The sequence below is a fragment of the Amphiura filiformis genome, chromosome 11 (assembly GCF_039555335.1).
Source record: "Amphiura filiformis chromosome 11, Afil_fr2py, whole genome shotgun sequence".
In the NCBI taxonomy this organism is placed as follows: Eukaryota; Metazoa; Echinodermata; class Ophiuroidea; order Amphilepidida; family Amphiuridae; genus Amphiura; species Amphiura filiformis.
This window is the reverse complement of record NC_092638.1, coordinates 30,286,157-30,308,100: the sequence shown is the minus strand read 5'-3', so window position 1 is coordinate 30,308,100 and position 21,944 is coordinate 30,286,157. Positions and strand designations below refer to the sequence as shown.

Sequence of the window (21,944 nt, the reverse complement as noted above, 5' to 3'; positions counted from 1 at the left end):
GTCAGAGGTTTTATTACTGTCTCGTCTTGATTACGCCAATTCGCTTTTACTAGGTCATGAGGTGCACGTGCGAAAGATCTTATGCGTTTGCAGCGCCTCCAAAATTAAGCTGCGCGCCTGGTTTTTAGTTGTGGACGGGACCAGACATCTGCCAGCTTACTTGACGAGATTCACTGGCTTTCAGTTATACAAATGGTTCATTTCAAATTACTTCTGTACATTTTCAAATGCATTAATGCTCAAGCTCCAGGTTACCTGATTGATCTAATTCATCTCTTGAATAGTAGTGTTGCGCTTGGTCTCAGATCTCGGCTTCGTTCCTCATCTGATCTCACCCGCCTTTGGGTTCCTCGCTCTTTTAGAAAGGCTGGGGATGCATCATTTGCCATAGGTGCTCCCAAAATATGGAATGAGATCCCTACTGAGATCATAGATGTGGAGTCGGTGTCTGGTTCAAGCGCATGCTCAAAACTCATCTTTATCCAGATTAGTATTGTATATTTTTGTATTTCATGATTTTGCTTCAATTGTTGGAATTACTTTGTATATTTGCTTGAATTGAATTTGTATATGCTTTCTTGTAAGACGCTCTGTGCTTTGTGGAGCGCCATATAAATGTTTTTTAGTAGTAATAACAATAATAATAATCGCAACTACGTTTGTTGTGCGGGAACTTTCACACACAAATCGACGGATAGTATGCGAGTATGTAGATCACGTATACAGACTGTAACAATAAAAATTATATAATTGCAATTTCGCTTTAAAAAAAAAGAATGGTCTATTGTTCTATTGTGTCCGATTTGAGCGCTGACATATTGGAAAATGTTGCCAATCAATATTCATGAGAGTGTACATTCAACGTCCAATTTTCGAAATTGGGTGACTTGTGCTTGGCAGGTGTAAAATATATCTGACTGGGCGTTTTAAATACGTAACGCATAAAGGCATTGACATCATCGAATGGCTGCCTATAGTGCTGTTAGTGTTAGGCCTATGTGTGTATGGGGGGCTGTGTTTAGTTTCTATAATAATTATTATAAGGCCTACATTTATCTGTCATTCCTTTCTTTTCCTTTCTCTGTACTTATTCGTTCCTTGCTAAAGTATCACTCCCTCTTCTTATCTCCCTTCCCTTCTCCATCCCCTCTTACGTTTTGTCCCCTCTCATTCCTATCATTTTTCTTACCTTTCTATTTATTTACGTCTATTTATGTATTTCTCTTTTATTTCTTCCTCTTTCTCTCTTCCTCCAGTCCCCCTCATTCTTCATATCCCTCCTCCACCTCATCCCTCCCAAGACCTCTCACAGAAGAACTGCCCCTTCAGTGCGCCACTGTTTATGACATTCTCCTTCTTAAAATAAAATAAAATAAAATGTCAATTTGTGAAACAACTTTTATATAGGCCTATACCGGTATACTTATTATATGTTACATGTATAGGCCTACGTACCTATTACCATTATACAGTACTATAGACATGCAGACATGGCAGCCTTGATGTGTATCATCAACAAGCGCATTCAATTTATTTAAATGAAGCACCTAATGTCAGTGGGGTGACAACGAACTATACATCAGCGGCTAATGTGTGCCTTTTGTGCTTACGGCTACTCAATCACAGCCTTGTGTGTTATGGTAACAAAAGGTACTTTTCAATCCAGTAAGCGCTTTCACGCGACTTTCATTTGATCACTTGTTGACAGTAGCCTGCTAGGTAAAGCGTTAATACACTGTCGGGTCAGCTTACCGATTTAATGGCGGAAGCCCTTTGTCCCAAACAAAAGGTACCTTTCGATGAATAGCTTGTCAGATTTCAAATCGGCACAAGGTTTCAATGCGTTATGTAATCTATTTCTTCTCCATCTTTTATAGCTCCATGGGCGTAAACACCACAACGTATGGAATCGCAACCTCTCTCTATTACTTTTTCTGTTTTTACAGACATACTTTTGTGCTGCCTTTAAAAGCCATAAATTAAAGGTAAATATTTTGGTTTATGGCTGATACCAATTTTTGGAGCCATATTCAAAACGAAATTAAAATTTGGAAATTCCAATAATTAAAAACGGCAAGTTGATGTTTCAATAAAAAAAAAAAAGCTGTCAATAATCGGACATTCTTAACAGTGTGTCTAAGCTTATCTATGGCATCAGCTTCCATCGCGTTGTAATGTATGCCAATGTGACAGCAACAGCAGCTGCGGGTATCACGACTACTGAACCAACCGCTGCACCAGCAGCTGCTCCCGCTATCATACCACCTGCAGCAATAGCAGTGTGTGGATTGCGTCCAACCAGATACCGACCAGTTTGCGCATAACCTGTGCCATACCATTGAAGTTGCTTGACCAGATGTTTATAGTCCTGGTTGGTAAAGCGTTTGTGTCCATTTACAGCAAGCATGATATCTACTTCTTCTAGCAAATTGACGGCTTCATTACCAGTGCGCCCTGCAGGACGGTTGTCGAATGTAACATACGCTGCACTCTCTGTTACAAATTGTTTGCCAATATCGTTCCTTGCCTTGATTTCCGCGATGATGTCTTCAATACGTCTGTCATCTCTTTGAAGCTCATCTAAATGCGTGAAAATGACGATAGTGTGTCTGCAATGTAAAAATCAATCACCTTAATAATCAATAAGGATGCCTTGGTCTCCATACTTGATTTATGTCCCAAATGTACAGATTCAGTGACGTCACGTGTGAAAGATTAATGGAACTGGTTTGATTAAAAACATCGGTCGATGTTTTGCCAAGTTTAAAAATAACGGTTACTAAAGGAGTGAAATTTAGCAAAACGCGACGAGGTTTATTTGCCCGTAAGAGAGCTCTATTGTTCCGCTATTGTATCCGCTATTGTATCCACTATTGTATTCTATTCATAAAAGCTACTGCAAGAATCGCGGCAATCTCTGATATTGCTGGTGTATACCGCCGGCGTTTCGCATTTATTAACATTCAAAATGATCCGATACTCTTACATTTATAGACTTATTCGTGCTTTTTATATAATATTCAGAAATTGCAATTATGAAAACTACAAACTTTGAAAGTGAAAATATATTACCATCGAAAATATATCATACTTAAATTCTATAGAATCTGTAGATACCCAACCCAGAAGTGCCCATTTATTTTCTACATTTTTGAGTGAACACGATAATGCGATTGATTTTCTTACACGTAAAAATACAGCCAATTCAGAGAGAAAATCTTGTTTCTCGTATAGGGCCTACTATAGACATTTTTTTGTTAGCTGGCCGCTGAGCTACATCTTTTTACTAATTATAGATACGTCAAAACGTGTTCCCATGTTGAAAGTGTACAAGCTATTTCTACTTGCACGAAGAAACGTATAAAAAACGTATAAAAGACGTATAAAGTTGTTCTCTAAAACCGCGTTTTCTCAGCAATCAAATATCGCAGTGAGTCAAATGCTGGTGCATGGATGTATCTTAACATTATTTTTGTGTGTTTATACAAATTTTTAGAATCCGTTTGAAAATCCTTCGTTTAAATCATTTTTACGCACCATGTTAACAAGATCAAAAACACGTTCCATGCAGTTTTTTTCAAATATTCGCTCCGTATAAAACTACGCCGAGTGATTGTTTTCTCCTTTTTTGTATTGTACTACAAATCGACCAAAGAAATAATGTTGCCATGGGGAAGAACCAAAAACAGTACCGATTAAATTTTATTAGCCCGTTTTTGGGAACAATTTTCGAGAATCTTGGACCACAAAACACTGTTATGTTACATTATCGATATCTGGATTGTGGAACATTAATTTTGATTTCTAACTGCCTACATTATTTCTCAAAAGTATGTCGATTCCTTTACCATTTGAATTTCACTCCAAATTTAAGCTACTTTTGCAAAAATCGAGGTTTTTCGCCATCGATACCTCCGACATTTACAGCGGTGATGAGATTGTTTATCATAAGAGCCTGGTATGCACTATTCCATAATAGTCAGTTTGAGATCAATCGATTTCACAGATCACTCAGTAGCTCAATCGGTTAGCGCGCTGGCTCACGTTCGACTATATATAATACTATAGTTTTGAGCTGGAAAACTTTGGTACGTGTTCGAGTCCCTATGTGGTCCGTTCCATCTATTTTATTTTATTTTATTTTTCTCTCACTTTTCCTTTTTTCTTGTTCGTTTCTTTCTTTCTGACTGCAGCGATTGATTGTTTTTGCCCGTTTTTTCATTATATAATTCAGGAATTTTTAGGCTATACTAGTCTAATAGGCGCGGCCTATTAATATATTTTTACAAATTAGATTAACAAAATATTGGTTGTTGGTTTTGTTACTGTTGTTGTAGTTATTGTTGTAGGCCTATATTTTGCATAATCAGGGTATAAATATGCATACTAGGCCTATTATAGCCTATAGAAGCATTGATTTATTTCACGACAGATATCATCCCGGATAATTTTAAAAATTGAAAATTTAGAAAATCCAAAGGAAAATTGCCGAAAACGGCTGCCCACAATCACCCCCCCCCCCCCCCATCAGCCCATATGGTCCTATCATGGTCGCCCCTTCCCCGGGCCCTTCCCTATCCCTGCAACATATAGGATGACTCACGAGCCGCGGTTTGTCCGTGGCCCTAGTTCAGATTGATACACTATTGTACGCGTGAGTTCATTCTTTTCTGCATGGCTGTTTCCATTATTAACTTACGCCCCTCTGGAATCAAGCCTTGAAAATCAATTGTATTTAACCTTAAAGAGAGCACAATTGAATGAAGACGACTTATTTGTGCCAGGATTTCATTTAATATAACTATTTGTTATTTTAATAATACCCCATACCTAACAAGAACATAAGAAAATATTGTAAAGGCCATAAATATACGCACTCATGCATAGGGAGACAAACATGATAAAGTTAATCTGTTCTCGTTCATTAACCTTTGGAACATTTCACATGCATGATGTTTGCATCAATGCCTTCTCGACAATCTAGGGCATAGGCCTATAGTCATTTAAATCGTGAAACCGTAGAACGATCTGTTGGTCAGCATAGATATTGAATAAAATTGAATCCCATCACATCAATTCAAAGCTACACCCTTTTTGGAAATACTGCTTACCACTGGCTTAAAATGAATTGACAATAACTTGAAATTTGCACATTTATCAAAGTGAGCAAAATAGAGAATGTCTGCGAGCGCGGAAAACAAAAATGAGAAACGCGAAACACGCAAATTAAAGCAGCGCGAGCCAAAGCGGTCGCAGACAAACTCTAGATATTAAATGAAATGCAAAGAGGAAGAGAAAGAGTGATGAAAATAAAGGAAGAAAGTAAAGAATGAAAAAGAAAGAGGAAAGAGAAAGAAAGAAAGAAAGAAAAAAGAAATGAAAAGAAAGAAATAAAGAAAGGAAAAAGAAAAGGAAAGGAAAGAAGTAGGCCTATGAAAGAAAGAAAATAAGAAAGAAAGAAAAAAAGAAATAAAAAAAGAAAGAGAGGAAGAAAGAAAAGTAAGAAAGAAGGAGAAAAAGAAAGGAAGAAAGAAAGAGGTAGAGAAAGAGAAGAAGAAAAAAAAGAAAGGAAGGAAAAGAAAAGAAAGAAATAAAGAAAAGAAAAAGAACTAAAAAGGAAAGGAATAATGAAAGTAGGCCTATGAAAGAAAGAAAAACGAAAGAAAGGAGGAAAGAAAGAAAGAAGAGGAAAAAGAAAGAAAGAAAGAGAGAAAGAAAGAAGGAAAAAAGAAAATGAGAAAACACAGGAAATAAATACAAAAAACTGCTATAATGGAGAGAATGAAGATCTACCAAATGGGCAGGGCGTGACCAAAAGGAAATTAAAGTTTGAATGCAGAAAATTGGACATTAAGTCCGATGCTATCAGGGCCAACAAGGGTGCCGTAATGGTATACGAGGGCAGTCAGTATGTTTTAAGAGTTGACTCGTGACGTCATTTGTGGATCGTTTTCATGGCATTTCTCAATGATTACATAAACACTGTACCTTTGTCTTTCAAACAACACATGTAAAACTTCTATCACACACATGATTACGTAACAGCATTAGCATAAAATCAATGGTCTAGAGTCACCTGGTGAAATTGAGGCGTTTTTGTTAAGGGAAATAAGAGGGTGAAATGAGGTATTGTGGTATTTTCTATATTTTCTCGGGAATTAAAGAATGGAGAATGCTGCCTTTTGGAACAGTAATAGAACACAAACTAGCAGTTCATTAAACCATGTTTGTTGGGCTGTGAAGATTTTAGTTTATTTAAAATGCGTGGTCAAATATGTCTTATTTTTGATAAAAACAAGGCTTTTCTTTCTTTAAAATCTTGATATTGCCAAAAATAACAAACGTGGAAATTTAAATTTTTTGCCAGTTCTGTTGACTAATCTCCAAACATTTAAACAGGAGTCTCCCTAGAAAATATTTGAATCCGTGATTAAACTATAACTGTTATTGTACCATTGTTACATTTATACAAAAAGTAGCGGTACAAAGAGAGAGGCCATCGTTTGAATGAGAAATTTATTTTAAAACTTTTCTGTTCATTTCAGGTTGAGATTATCCATAAAAATTCATATGAATATTTAAATTACAATTTTCATAGCATTTTGTAATATTTTAGGCCCTATTTACATGGAATTTAGCAATTTTCGTGCATTTCCACCATGTTGTATCGGTCATCCCACCTGCGCATGCGCAGATTGTTGTTTCATTTGCACCAGTTATCATCGCACTGAGTACCAGCTCTCACACGTGACCAGTCATTATATTTTAGTCTGTTTCATTTTAGAGATAATTAATGTCATTTGTAATAACTGCTTTTTTTTTTTTTTTTTTTTTGCAGAATAATTTTGCTTCCATTCAAGCCCTAAAGTTGTTGAAGTTTCCAGACTTCCCATTTCCACCAAAGTTTAATGGCAAGTCTCATATTTTACCAAATGCAAACGGAGGACCTAGTGTTTATTCCTTCCCAAAACTAGCTATATGCACCTTGTACTTTTGCTGTTTTCGGACATTGTAAACACGTGTTTTTCTGTAATTTAAAAGGCCCGCCTTTTTTGCGTGATTTGGCAGTGTCCCTAGTATATTGATTTTATGCTAATGCTGTTACGTAATCATGTGTATGATATAATTTTTACATGTGTTGTTTGAAAGACAAAGGTCCAGTGTTTATGTAATCATTGCGAAATGCCATGAAAACAATCCACATGTGACGTCACGAGTCAACTCTTAAAACATACTGACTGCCCTCGTACATGTATAGTATGTTGTTCCTTCAACCAACGCTAGTGATCTGAACCTGAGGTTTAAGAAGGCCAGTGACTCTAAGATCAGACGGAATATGGGAAATCTCGTCGTAGTGGCGCGTGATGGGAGTGTCACGGTTGTTTTTGCTCACTTTGATAAAGTACTTTTGTACGAAACGTCAGTGTATAATTTTATATTAAAACATCGTTGAACAACACCACTTTGTTCAATTACTTTTCACCTTTTACCATGCGATGTTATGTTACGTGGGACTCTTATCTTTTTTCTGCACCAAATAATGATATTTATATATTTTCTAAGACATTAGATCGGTTTAATAATTTATTTTATTCAAAAAGAAAAACGTCAAGTGTTCAAACTTTAAAGTTCTTTTTTTCGAAACAGCAATCTCAATTTCAAGTTAGATCATTTTACCAAATCAGGGCCGAATTAGGCTGTTTAGCTTAATCATGTGAAGTGACCTCAATCAATCAATCAATCAATCTTTATTTCATTCAAAATACAACAATACAATAACAGCAAAACAACACATTTGAATGAGGAGATGCTCAGAAGGCCAAAAAGGCCTGAACAAGCACCCCCTTAACCTTAGCCTAAGTTTCTTAATTTGTCTAATAAAATACAATTACATACATACAAACACCCCACCCTCTTTCATACATTCATGTAGAACGAACAAAGCAGGAAAAAAATGATGAATAAACAACATGCAGAATATAAATTAGGATTTCATAACATTTGCTCACGTACGTATATCGCACAAGAAAGCTGACATTTTGTGAATATAGTATAAATGCTAAGAGATCAGTTAATTTTAATCGATTTTTTGTTTTAAAAGGATAAAAATAAAAATAAGTAAATCCAAACTAAGAGGTATTAAGTGTACATTTCTATAAGGTTTGTTTTAATTTGGGATCTAAAGAGTTTTACTGATGTAGCCGTTTTGGCGCATCTGTCAATCGAATGCCATTTTCTTGGCCCGGCGGTTCTTATTGTTTTGTTAGCAAACTCTGTTTTTGTAAGACAGATCTTGTAATCTTCAGCGTTTCTTGTGTGATACCTGAGGTGATTCCTCTGCTCAACAAAATAACTATTGAAGGCCTTTGGTAACTGATTGGTATTATACTTGTACATAAAAGTGCTTAGTTCGAGATCATAACTATCATAAACATTAAGCAAATTGTAATTCTTGAAAATAGGGGCTGAGTGACTTAAAAAGTGACTATTCGATATCATTCTAAGGGCTTTTTTTTTAAGTTTGAAAATCTGTTCCAAATATTTTTGACAAGTATTTCCCCATGCTAAGATACCATAGTTTATGTAAGGAAGTATTAAAGTACAATATAGTGAATACATTATTCGCTCGGGGACAAAATGTTTCAGTTGGTTTATTACACCAACACCTCTAGATATATTCTTTGAGATGTTGGTAATATGAAATGTCAAGTTAAATTCTCATCAATTGTCACTCCAAGAAATTTGGTCTTATTCAACCTTTCCAGGATTACATTATCTAATATAATATTTTTAGTAACATTGTACAATACGTGTGATGTTTTGTGATGTGTACCAAGCACCATATAATTAGTCTTGCTTGCATTCACTGATAGCTTATTAGCCTTAAACCAATTATTTACTTCTTTTAATTCATTGTTGATAAGATCGTATTTGGACACAATGTCCTTATGTGAATAAGTTATAGTAGTATCATCGGCAAACAAGACAAATTTTAGAATGGTGGAAGTATTTATGATATCATTAACATACAAAATGAACAATAATGGGCCTAGGATGGAGCCTTGAGGTACTCCACATATTATATCTTTATGTTCAGATTTACAAGAATTGTAATACACATACTGTTTTCTATTATGTAAGTAATCTTTAAACCATTTTAAAACGTTTCCTCTAAAACCATAATGTTCCAATTTATGTAATAAAATACTATGGTCGATAGTGTCAAAGGCTTTTGACAAATCTAAGAAAATCCCAACAGTTGTCTCATTGTTTTCGACAGCATTACTAATTTTGTCAATAAATTCCAAGATAGCCATATAGGTAGAATGTTTAGATCTAAAGCCAAATTGCTTATCATTTAGAATTTCATATTTATCAATGTAATGTATGCATCTGTTGAACACAAGCCTTTCAAGTATTTTTGAAAAGCATGGCAGAACAGAAACTGGACGATAGTTTGAGAAAACTTCTGGATTTTCTTTCTTATAAATGGGAATTACCTTTGCGATCTTTAACTCATTTGGTACTACACCAGCAGTAATAGACAGGTTGAATATAATAGTTAATGGAATCGATATTTCCTTTGCAATCCTTTTTACCACGTAATTACCAATAGTATCGTGACCAGCACTCTTGTTTTGATTAAATTTATGTATTATTTTTATAACGTCTTCATCAACAATTGGTTTCATGTACATGCTACTGCTTAATGGGCTCTTTAAATAATCATAGTACTTCTTGCCATTTGTTGTAATCTTGGAAGCTAATTTAGGTCCGATGTTAACAAAATATTTATTAAATTCATTTGAAATTTTCTGGGGATCTGACACCGTTTCGCCTTCATCATTTTTGAATTTAGCTTGCATATTTCTTTTGTTGTTACGTCCAATAATACTATTTATTGTTTTCCATGTTTTTTGTAGATTGTGTTTAACAGATTCAAATTTCTTTTTATAATACTCTCTTTTTGATTTTCGTATTAACGTGTTTAACTTATTTCTATATGTTTTGAATGACTCAAGCGTTTCATCACATGGCTTTTGTATATACCTCTTATACATCTTATTCTTAGTTTTATACTTTTGAGAAGACCTCTACTTATCCAAGGAAATTTTGGTTCTTTTTTATTATTACTCTTGTGTTTTGTCAAAGGCACACATTCATTATATACATTATTGAAAATATGTATAAACTTATTGTAACTATCATTTACATCTTCATTATCCAGTTCAGCATGCCAATTCACATTGGAAAGTTTTTGCTTCAAATTATTTATATTGCAAGTATTATGATTCCTCTTATAAAAATAATTTCTTTCATCAGGCGATGTTTTTCTTACTGCCCGATTTTTGAGTACTATAGTTAATAGATGATCACTGACATCAGTAACTATTATTTCTGAGTTTACATCGTTGTGATTATTTGTAAGTATATTATCAATAATGGTTGCACTATGTTCAGTTATTCTAGTTGGTTTGTAAATTGTTGGCATGAACGAATATGAATAAACAAGATTAAGATACTCATGAGTTTGTTTGTGACAGTCATCCTTTAACAAGTCTATATTAAAATCCCCATTAGATAGCATTCCTTATTTTCTTTAGTTATTTGATCAAAAATAGGACCAATATCTTTGATGAAATGCTCAATTTTCGTATGTGCACGATAAATAGCACCTACTAACATATTTCGTGTATTTTCTCTTTCTATTTCTACAAAACAAGATTCAAAATTAGAGTTTGAAATACAAAGATCAGATCTCAGTTTATATTTGATTGAAGTGGAAATATATAAACAAACACCCCCTTTTTCTCTTTCTGTTCTGCTTGTATATTCCATATTATAACCATTTAAGTTGAAGTATTCGGATGGCGATTCTTTTAAGTGGGTTTCAGATAGGCCAATGATGTTAAATTCGTGATTTAAGGTCTTAATGTTTTCTTTCAATTTTTCAAAATTTTTCTTGATACTTCTAATGTTAACATTCAGTATGGAGAGTTCACTATTGGTATCAATATATTTTTGGCTGAATTCTTCCGGTGTTAAATAATTGCATTCTGGTATTTTGTTCATTTCAATAAATTCGTCATTTTTGTTATTATTTTGAAATCTAATTGGATTAAACATCATTTTATCATATTTGTCTATAATAATATCCGATACGTGGATTGTTTCTCCAGATTCATTCATAAGGTCATTATCGCCATCAGAATCCTCATCATTATCTATATTCACATCATTGATTTTGGAACATTTATTACATACATATTCATCTATTTTAAGTAACGAAATTTCCTTTCGACTGAGGTTCATACATTTCTTATGCACATAGTTTTTACATATTTTACATGAGAAAATTTGATGTTTCTTTTGCATGTTCTTTTTTACAAACGATACATTTTTCTTTACCTGCCATTTACGTCTACACACATACAATCTTATAAAACAAATATAAATAATAAAAACAACAACAACAGTTATATATAAAATGTTATCAGTGAAAGAACCTTTTATGTCGTGAAGTTCTTTGCACGAGCAACTCAAATGAGTCTACAATAACGTATATAACGTATATAATGTAGGCTTGAAATAATGATATCACACTGATCAGACTGATCTTTATGTTATTACAGTGAGGCAAACATACAATGTTCAACACAAATTGAACGATGTTATAACTTGGAGGGCTAACAAACCAACACCGCCAAATTCGACTGACGTGTGTACAACGTGGGATGCTATGAGGAAATTGAACACTCGTTGCCTGATCATGCATGTGTTTATGGTTCGGATAGCGGTTACTTAGCAGCTCTCGTTCCGCTTGGGTTTATTGAATACACTCTATATATAGTCATCAATATGTCGTTTCCAGTCCCTGGCTGAACTATTGGGTTCAGCTATTAATTTTTTTAATAATTCTTTTACCCCATGCAGCTGATTTGAGTGGTTATTTACGGGTCGTTAAAACCACTAACCGCGAAATGAGGATATCGAACTAGTTTGCCCCTCGAAGCTTTAAAAAACCACTCATCGCGAAATATGGATATCCAACTAGTTTGCCCCGCAGAGCTACAAAGAAACACAAACCGCGAAATATGGATATCCAACTAGTTTGCCCCTCAAAGCTTCAAATAACCACTCATCGCGAAATATGGATATCCAACTAGTTTGCCCCGCAAATCAAAGAACCATTAACCGCGAAATATGGATATCCAACTAGTTCGCCTCGCATGGCTACAAAGAACCACTTACCGCGCAATATTTTTACCTCAAAAAAAGAATTAATATCTACCAAAAAACGTTTCGAAACGTAAAAAGGGGCCAAGTTTAAAAATTCTTTCCTGTGTGGCTTTTCACCCTTTTTTAAACTTGGTCCCATTTATGAAAGTTTCTAAAGACTCATGCGAAGTCATCTTTAGGCTGCTTGTTTGTTTTCTTAGTTGTCAGTGTTCATTTTGTAGAGTAAATTAATTAATGTTCGTGCTTGATTGAAGTTTTTCCGTAAAGACGTTATAATGTATTTTGATTTAAGCAAAAGTAGCAAATACTCACTTTGTTAAATTCTTCATCGTCTTGTGCGATTCTGCGCCTTATGTACAGATGTAGGGCCTATATGTAGCAGGTTGACAGACAGTCAATTTGCTAAGTAAATTTATATATAATACTCTACTACTCTTTATGAACACGCAATATAATGAAACATAAACCGTCAAATGTTTTTGATAATACATAGCCTACGTCATATTGCACCGCTTTCGAACAGTCTTAAACCTAATTGTTGCATGTATAAATTAGGACTCATTCTTCATGTTATTACGGTACTACTATACTGAATGGGACCAAGTTTAAAAAAGGGTGAAAAGCCACACAGGAAAGAATTTTTAAACTTGGCCCCTTTTTACGTTTTGAAACGTTTTTTGGTAGATAGATCATTACACATGACATGTTGTTCCTTTGTTTTGATTAGCAAGTAATTCTTTCTTTTTTATTTTTGTTTGAAGGTGCAACTATAAGTTTGATCAGCTCGTAATAGTCGGGAAATGTTAGGCTTTTACCACTATGCCGAAAAGTAGACCCACGTTAAGAGTGCTATTAGTTGACCTGTCTGGTCTATATTTTGTTTGTTAAAGAAAGTAGACAAAGTGTAGGACTTGAATTAATAATTTGTGATGCTTCTGCCGAGATGTCACAAGAGCATTCTCAAATAAAATATTAATCCGTGATGTTATAAGGCCCGCCGATTACGAGCTGATCAAAGTGTAATTACATGACGTGTCATGTCAAAATCAGACACTTTTGGGCAGGTTATAAATTTTGAGGTTTTTACATATCTTAAATATAGAGATATTTTGCTCCATAACGCCATTTTCCCCATTGAAATCGGACATTCCTAAGCGAAGATAATGAGTTCGTAAGTTATGGTAATATAAAATTGGAAATTGAGATATCGGCCTTTAAAAATATTATTGACAATGTTGAGAGTAGGAATTACCTTGAAAAATGTCTCAAAAAATACAAGATGCCAGTTATATTCCGGTCTGAAACTATCAGACAATATTTTTAACATTTTAACATCACAAATTCGCAACAAACCCAAATTATGAAAAAAAAATCACCCCGGGCAGATTTTTGGCTATTTCTCCATTTACGATCCTGCCCAAAAGTGTCTACTTTTGACATGACACATCACATATTTTCCCACAAAATGAACTTTTTAAGTACTGCAAGCAGTTGTCGTTATAAAATAATATGTTGCAAAATGTTAGGACGGTTGGTGGACTTACCTAAGCATTTCATCGCCAAATGCCTGCTTCAATATCTTCAGTGATTCACGAAGTTTGGGTGTACGTCTCATGGTAACATTGATAACAACAAAGAAGGCATGGGGTCCCGGTAAAGTGTACAGTAGACACTTACTAAGTTCATCCATGGTCATTTGGTTACTATATTGAGGACGAGTATCAAATAGGCCTGGTGTATCCACCAGCTGTACTTTCCTCCCTGCTATGTAAAACTCTTCAACCTGACATTCCTCTGTATTCGATGTTTGCCCCACTGTTGCATTGAATCTATCGTCATTGCGTCCCATCGCTGTTGAAATAATGGTGTTTCCACTGGCACTTTTCCCTGTACCCGTATGACCAAGGAGAACCAAGTTGAGAACTGGCAAGGGAAAAAGATGAAACCAAGGTAAGTCTCATGTAGCTAAACTTTAAGAAAGAAAGTTCAAGTTGCAGATGAATATAAAATATAAATTAAAATGAATAACAATGCTATATTAAATACTGACATGATTATGCTTTCATAAAGAACACCCCTTTGCCAATTCGATTAGATCACATGACACTATATCATGTATAATAGCCTATCCAATCAGTTGTCTATACTCCAACAATGCAGCATCACCCTGGGGGCAATAAACACAAATGACCATACGGGCATTCTCCCGGGAAATCCCCTGTTTTTGGACCGCGCAGCTCCAAAATACCCCTGAATTTGACCAAAAAAAAGCCCTAGATTACTCTTTAGCCACATATTATCTGGGTTTTTATCAGGTAAGTTTCAGCTAGAAAGCCAAGAAAGCACCCTTGATTTTTGACCGTTCGCAGCTCTGAATGATCCCTTAACCGGTGCTTCGTCAGCTCCCAAAGACCTACCACTTCGAGATTCCGGGGGAGCACAACCACCCAAAATTAATGTATCCCCGCGTAGGACTATAAAATAAGTAAATGTCCAGCCCCGAGCGGCACCTATTCTGAATTAATAACTATTGATTAGTAAACAATAACATGCTATATCTGTTCTTCCAAAACTAGAAAGCACTTTGGACAGTAATGTTAATTATACTAACGAGGATTGAGATTCATCACTTGTTTCACCAGCTCCATCAGAACTTCATTCTGATTCGACCTTGACGCATAATCTAACCGGACTTCCACGTTCTTATTTTTGAAAGCGACACATCTCCAGTGACAAGCTGAAAGTATATCCCTTAACGGACCTCCACGCATGCGTTGGAGAAATGCTTTGAAGCTCTGCCTTCCGCGATCCAAGAAGTCTTTCCTATTGAATAAAAAGATAAGCTTCCTGAAACAAAAACCCAACAAAACAAATTATGTAAAGATTTTGAAACATTATGGTGATCATAATACGTGTCTCATCAATGTTGTAGATTATCTGTTATTATCTGCGGACTGTTAATTGGGCTCAATGATTATATACCTTTTTGCTGTGTTAAACCGATTTTTAAGACTTTAATACTCATATGACCAATACCAAGAATCTATAATACATAAATACAATAGTAACACATACCCTGTATGATCTTCTGGCAGTTTGTTTCTAATGTACTCTATGAAGCGAAGCTCGTTGACGCCAGGGTCACGATCACTTTGTAAAACTATCGCGATTGGTCGTACGGTTTTGTCAGGAAGAAAGATACACTTCTCAATTTCTCTAAATACATGTTCATCGAGTGGTTTTAAACTCGGTGTATCCGCAATGAGTACTTCATTCTCACCGATAGTACGCATAGCCACTGAAACGCGACTAATGATGGCAGCTCCTTGTCGTCTTTCTGTGTCAAATACATGATCCCCGTCTGGTATGTTGAGAATGTTATTTGCAGTATGACTTTTGCCTTTCCTGCTGGGGCCAATAAGCACAAGAGAAATTTCCTTTTCTGAAAAAAAAAAGTATAATAACTTAGATATTGCTCATCAGAAATACGGTAAACACAGTCCGACATGATCGACATCTGCTGGGGCCAATAAGCACAAGAGAAATTTCCTTTTCTGCAACAAAAAAGTATAATAACTTAGATATTGCTCATCAGAAATACGGTAAACACAGTCCGACATGATCGACATCTAATTAATAGTAAACAAACACCCATTTTGCATGTTTTGAACACCATTTTGGCGTTTTCCTCACAAAAGTGTCACAAAAAAAAGGCACAACGCCTGACGATGATCCACAAGCCTCCGCACACTTTTCAGGTTGTAGCTGACCACTACGGCCCCATATCATTCCATAAACCATTAATCAACAACACAGAGATTTGTAGCTAAGACGCGCATACCCTAGAGTTCCACAATTGACCTTCGCAGCCAGGATCTGGTCCCGAGTTTTCGTACGGGTTACATTTAAGAAACTAATACACGGCAGTAAAATTTCTGAAAGGCGTTATACCAAACATCATTGTTTTGGAAAACCTGGTCTCTCAAAAAAATTAAATCAATGTACTCCCCAAATGTTTTAAATGTATCCCATAACCTAGTGATCAGATAAATTATAAAGAACTATTGTAGAAGTGATTTGCTTGAACAATCGTTAACTTTGCCCCTGAGTGTTTGCCTTAAAGGAATGTCCTTGACGGAAAAGTATCAATTAGAAATTACCAATTCACCTTTTCGGTAATGATTCTTTACAGTTAGAGATGTCGTCGTTCGACGTTGTCAGTTTAATAGAACTAACCAAAGGATTAGGATTGAGCTATGTTTCATTTGGCAAAACAAGATAACAATTTTTTAAATCCAAAACCAATAGTAATCTGGAATAGGGAGCAGTCACTCACTGGCTATTGATATACAAGGTTCACACAGTCATTTAATTAGGCACTGGAACCTTTCAGATTTGGTGTTGAAATGAGCAACATTTTTTCGCCGCAATGAAAAGCAATCATTTTTTCAGTAAATATCAGTAAAACCCAACTTGCTTGATACTATTTATTTTCATAATCCTGGTGTTAAACTTATAAGTAACATTTACTCTTCCAGTGTACGTTTTTCGATCCCGTGAGGATTTTTAAAGGTCAACTTTTTAGCTTTTCAAAGTTATATAGTTCGCTAATGAAAGATTTCCCCCGAGTTCTAAAACACATTATACGGGGCTATATATCATAGTTTTTTTTGAAAACAAACACCAATTCTGTAAAATATATCCGCAGTTGCTAACAGTTTTGCCATTATTTACGGAAATATGTTTAACACTGTAGAGCTATAGGTTGTGCGTACGTACTTGTAGTTTCAACGTTTTTTGCAAGAGATATGATCTTGTGCTGGAGATCAACAGTACCGAAAATGAATCTTTCACCCAACTCATTCTTTATCTGGCGTAAAACACCTGGAACGGCCTGACGTGCCCTATCTCTCGGTTTGAAAACCACTATCAAATGCCTGTAGTAAAAGACGAATAAAAACAAGAAACGAACAAAATTATTGGGTTTTTTCAAAGATTAAATCCATTGTGAAATTATTTGGGACCAACTGATGCAGTGATATCCTGGAGTGATATTGAGTTATGTTTCGAGACAGTGCTTTGTATAATTTTTGTATGGACAAAGCTTAAGACAAATTTAGTTGACTGAAGTTTGACGAATTATCGCAAGAGCAGCAGTCCAACTCATTACAAGACTAATCCGCTAAGTATAATTATCGCAAAAGCAAGTCATAACATAAAGGTCTCTATTATTAAAATCGGACAACCATAGGTAATAATGGCCGCATATTTTGCTATATATTCGCCAACGAAGTGTTATGTGTAATCCGATTATCACCATGTCAACTGGATCACGCTTTCGAGTTCTGCACCACGATCAAAATGATTGCAACACAAATTCTATGGCATGTACTACCATTTCCAAAAGGTGCGTGGTTCAGTTACCAGGGAGTTATGTAACCACTTCGCTGGCGAATTACCCCCACCCGGTCCCGCCAAATAAATTACCTGCGAGCAGCCTTCCCGAAGCGTTTTTCGAAGACATTCAAACAAGCTGACATATCGTTCTCACGTTCTTCGTTCTTCATGAACCACCATAACATACACTCGTGGTCCAGGCGACGTGAGTAGAGCTTCACCAATTTTCATCTGGATGTCAGTGAAAGGTGGAGTGGCTGTCTCCGATTGTACAGCTGCTGTATTTACAACGAGTATTCTTTTTCCATCAACAACTCCTTCCACGACGATACATTCAGGTGGTTCTGATTTACCAAACACATTTTTGTTAAGAAGTAAATTCCCAATACTAGACTTTTTACTATCTCTACCTCCGAGAAGAATGAACCGGTGCTTGAAAGGTCCTAATGAAAGATGCAAAACCAACAGAAACGAATTGTTAAACAAACAAAAAACAACACTCAGTTGCGAAATTCTAACGTAAATTACGCGGACAAAGAAAGTATAATATACGAGGGTTATTCAAAAAGTTCTACCTCCACCATCAGCTTCTACATTTAGTAGCTCTTTCATATTTTAGTAGCTCTTACCTAGCATGCCTAACTTGTGAGATTTTTTTAAAATATCTTTTTCCATTTGTTTTAAGCAAAGTAAAAATGAAATCAGGATTCGGAGTCGCGGAAATGGTGACAATCTGTGCTTATATCTATAAAGAAAACGCAAGTAGACCAAATTTAAGTGACCATAAACTACAATTTGGTCATTTCAGATGGCTTAAATTGAAGCTTACATAAAGAAAAATATTGAGGATTAATATATAGATTAGAAAAAAAAGCTGGTTAACTCAAAAACCATTGCTTTGTAGCAAAGAAAAGGTAATAGCAGATTAGAACTGTACTATAATGCTTTTCTTTAAAATGCACAAAAGACATTAATGCAGAAATTGTCTGTATTAGAAAACAAGGGCTAATTGGAAGCTTATTTGCAAATAGCAAGTGACAAGTATTAATTGGGTGTCTTTATTTACAAAATTCAGCTTTGAGACAAAACTAAAGTCATTCTCGTGTTTTCGACAAAGGCCCGAAATGATACTAGACTTAGCCTCTCAACACTATCCGCCATATCGGTATAATTTATATACAGCCTGTCTAAAAACAAATTGTGCAATTGAAAAGCGCCCTCTTTGGCAATTAGAAAATACCTTTGTGATATGATGCTTACATCAACGTCAAGGGCGTAGTCTCAGCTCTCAAATGTCGTTTGTTTTGTTGAATTCGCTTGTTTTAATCTTGAGATATGTTTAGTTAACGACGAAAAATGAAAAAAAAAAACGACTGTAAAATCACAGTTGTGCCACTTTTACTAGGCATGCTTGGGAAGAGGGCTGTACATAGTTTATCAAGAGTTCCTTCGTGAAATCAAAAGAATGCATCAATTACACAACAATACAAACATGTTTTTACTGTTTTATAATGATACAGGAATAGTGATTCTCTTTTCCACTTAAAACAGATTAAAAGATAAATAAATATTTCACATTCTGCTGTAAAATTAAATACATGTGCATGTCAATGATTTTATCGTGGTAAATACTGTTCTCTTTGTCACTTAAGGCATGTTAAAAGACAAACAAATATTACACACTTATAGGTTAATGAACGCGTATTACTTGTTGGGTGAGAAATTAGACAAATGCACGTGCGCGGATGTAGATGCGTCTAATGCACGAGCCCCGATGGATTGTACAGCTCTCTTCCCCAGCAAAAGTGGAACATTTGTGATTTTACCCTTTCGTTGTTAAATAAACATATCTCGAGATTGAAATAAGCAAATTGAACAGAACAAACGGCATTTGAGAGCTAAGACTGCGCCCTTGTCGTTGATGTAAGCATAATGTCACAACGGTATTTTCTAATTGCCAAAGAGGGCGCTTTTCACTTGCACAAATTTTTTTAGACAGGTTGTATAGTAGGGTGTGGCGAAAAAAACCTTTTTCTCGGATCGACTTGTGCTGAAATATCAGTAAGATCGGAGCATGTTTCGCCCAGGCAGTATATTTTCACAAAACCCATACTTATTTGCTATTTCTTACTGTATGACTCTATATAGAGAAAACAGTAGGAACAACCTGGGAAAAGTAGGTATTCATATGACATAGCCAATATTAAACACTTTGGGTAGTTTGTTTGGACCCTCTAGAACATCGCCAAATAGCAAGCAATCTCTAATTGGCTAAAGACATGTATAAAGTTAAATTCGATGATATTGCTTAATTAAGGGGTAGGTAGAGGTAGCCTTATGGAGCATTTCACCAGTTCTATTCAGTCAAATTTCACAATGTTGGTCTTGTTGCATAGATATGAACTGCAAAAGTACAAACAATACATGGAAATATGATTTTAGAGCAGCTCTGACTTGACCAGGGGTTTAAGGGTTCATGCGACGTCTGATTTGCAGTAATTATCAAGACCTTGTGACCTTTTGACTTCTGGTTTAAACATGGCTAGCCGAAAATTATATTTCATTTATTTCTGGCAATACTGCAGTTCATATCTATGTAAGGGTTGTTTTACAATCAGGGTACATTTGGGCTGAGCACCATATTGTGCCCTGTTTCAAATATTAGATTAACTTGTGATTAAAAGTTGTCATGCCTAATTATTGTCCCCTATTAGTTCCACCTACAGCCACAAAGAAACTGTTTGAAATGCTTAGCAAATGATGAAAATATACATTTCTGTATGATTTTGGGACAAAATAGCTGTCTCATTTGACCTTTGTGAACTTTGCAAATGATATATCACTGCCAGCAATACCATAAAAACATATTTTGACAGTTCAGAAGTAATGTTTGAAACATGATTGTTCAAAATTGAGAACCACGTAAGATTGCGACTGTTTCATTAATTGTACCATTCCTTCAAATTTATGTTGAAAATTCCGTCAAATAATGTCCTCTCCGAATACAAGCTCGTAATCCATAGTTAAAATTGACCCAAGACTAAAATTATATTTTCTTGAAAAACACTTATATATATCCTACAAACTCATAATAAACACTTAGTCCACTTACACTTAGTTTCCATGTATCACATGTTTGAAAGTTGGATGTCAGGTTTCCGTCAAAATGTGTCCTCTCCGAAAAATGGGGTATACAGAAACATGTGTATCAAAAACATGTTTCTGGCATAACTTTAAACTCTGAACACTTGACGCCTAAAATTTTTACAGATTTCCTTTTTGACCCATCTACAACACAAAAACAAATAAATTGAGGAAAAACTAGACACTTCATTTTTCACCCCCAGTGAGACAATCTGTGTACCCTGATTGTAAAACAACCCGTAACAACACCAACAATGTGGGATGTAGTTAATCGGATTAACTACCATAGCAATAGAGGAATACAATTTTGACTATACCGCCCTGCACTTCAATGTCCACATGATACCAATGCATTGAACCATAGATATCGAAGAAAAAGCTAATCACTGGCACCTGTAAGATTAGTATCTTTGAAAAGAGCTGTATTGTATTCAATGAATGATTGCTCACATGCAGGGCAGGGAAATCTATTCAAAATTGTATTAATCTAATATTGCTATGGTAGTTAATCCGACGAATAATGATGCTAGGTGCGCACAATGTATTGGACAACAATCACATAATGCTATACTTACCGTCGTTTTATCTTTTCTGTTTCTGTTTCAGTTTTCGGTTTCGGATCTCATTGTTATTTTGAAGTGTTAGCATGGTACGTGTGAACAATCCTTTTATTCTAGTCTTTTTTTCCTACAGAAAAGCTGAACGATGATAATTTCTGTTGTCGGTTTCGGGAGTTATGTTAATTTTGACATGCAAATGTGAGATGAGAGGGTTGGTGCTTATCTAGACAAAAGAAGTGTCTAAATTTTACGGTCGTAAATTCGCGATAAATTGCACGGCTCCAATTGACTTGCGTTGGGTGTATAGGTACTTCCGCCTAGGCGGGAGTGGCTCGCGAAAATAGCCCATCGTATAAATATACATTAATCACTAGTAATCAGTGTTGCCAATAATTCAAAATAAAATGTAGACATTTATATAGCGCTTGATGCCGTAAACATTTATTCCGCCGTCATTAGAATATGTCGGAACCACGTTTGCAGCCTACAAGTGGCGCAGGGTTCATCGATACAACGACTGTGACTACCCCTAACAGCTTCCCAAGCATTGCACCTGGGTGCTGTGAGGCAATCGAGGCAAAGCGCCTTGCCCAAGGGCGCAAC

At 35.5% G+C, this 21,944-nt stretch overlaps 1 protein-coding gene across 1 annotated transcript; it reads right to left on the bottom strand.

The window, feature by feature from the left end:
* Positions 1–2,146: 2,146 nt before the first annotated feature.
* LOC140163626 (uncharacterized) lies at positions 2,147–17,837 on the bottom strand. Its single transcript, XM_072186940.1, has 6 exons — positions 17,728–17,837; positions 17,020–17,177; positions 15,316–15,682; positions 14,852–15,087; positions 13,785–14,163; positions 2,147–2,609 (listed from the first exon to the last, which is right to left on the bottom strand). Exons 1-6 carry the CDS (start codon positions 17,820–17,822, stop codon positions 2,147–2,149), a joined length of 1,698 nt encoding a protein of 565 aa, XP_072043041.1. The 5' UTR covers positions 17,823–17,837.
* Between the last annotated feature and the right edge of the window lie 4,107 nt (positions 17,838–21,944).

Bases quoted from the DNA above. Each gene is read 5' to 3' on its own strand.
- LOC140163626 (XM_072186940.1), bottom strand. From the start codon at position 17,822: ATGTTATGGTGGTTCATGAAGAACGAAGAACGTGAGAACGATATGTCA. The intron at 17,178-17,727 runs GTAATTTATTTG...CTTTTACTACAG, and splicing joins TTCGGGAAGGCTGCTCGCAG to GCATTTGATAGTGGTTTTCA. The intron at 15,683-17,019 runs GTACGTACGCAC...TTTTTTTTTCAG, and splicing joins AAAAAACGTTGAAACTACAA to AAAAGGAAATTTCTCTTGTG.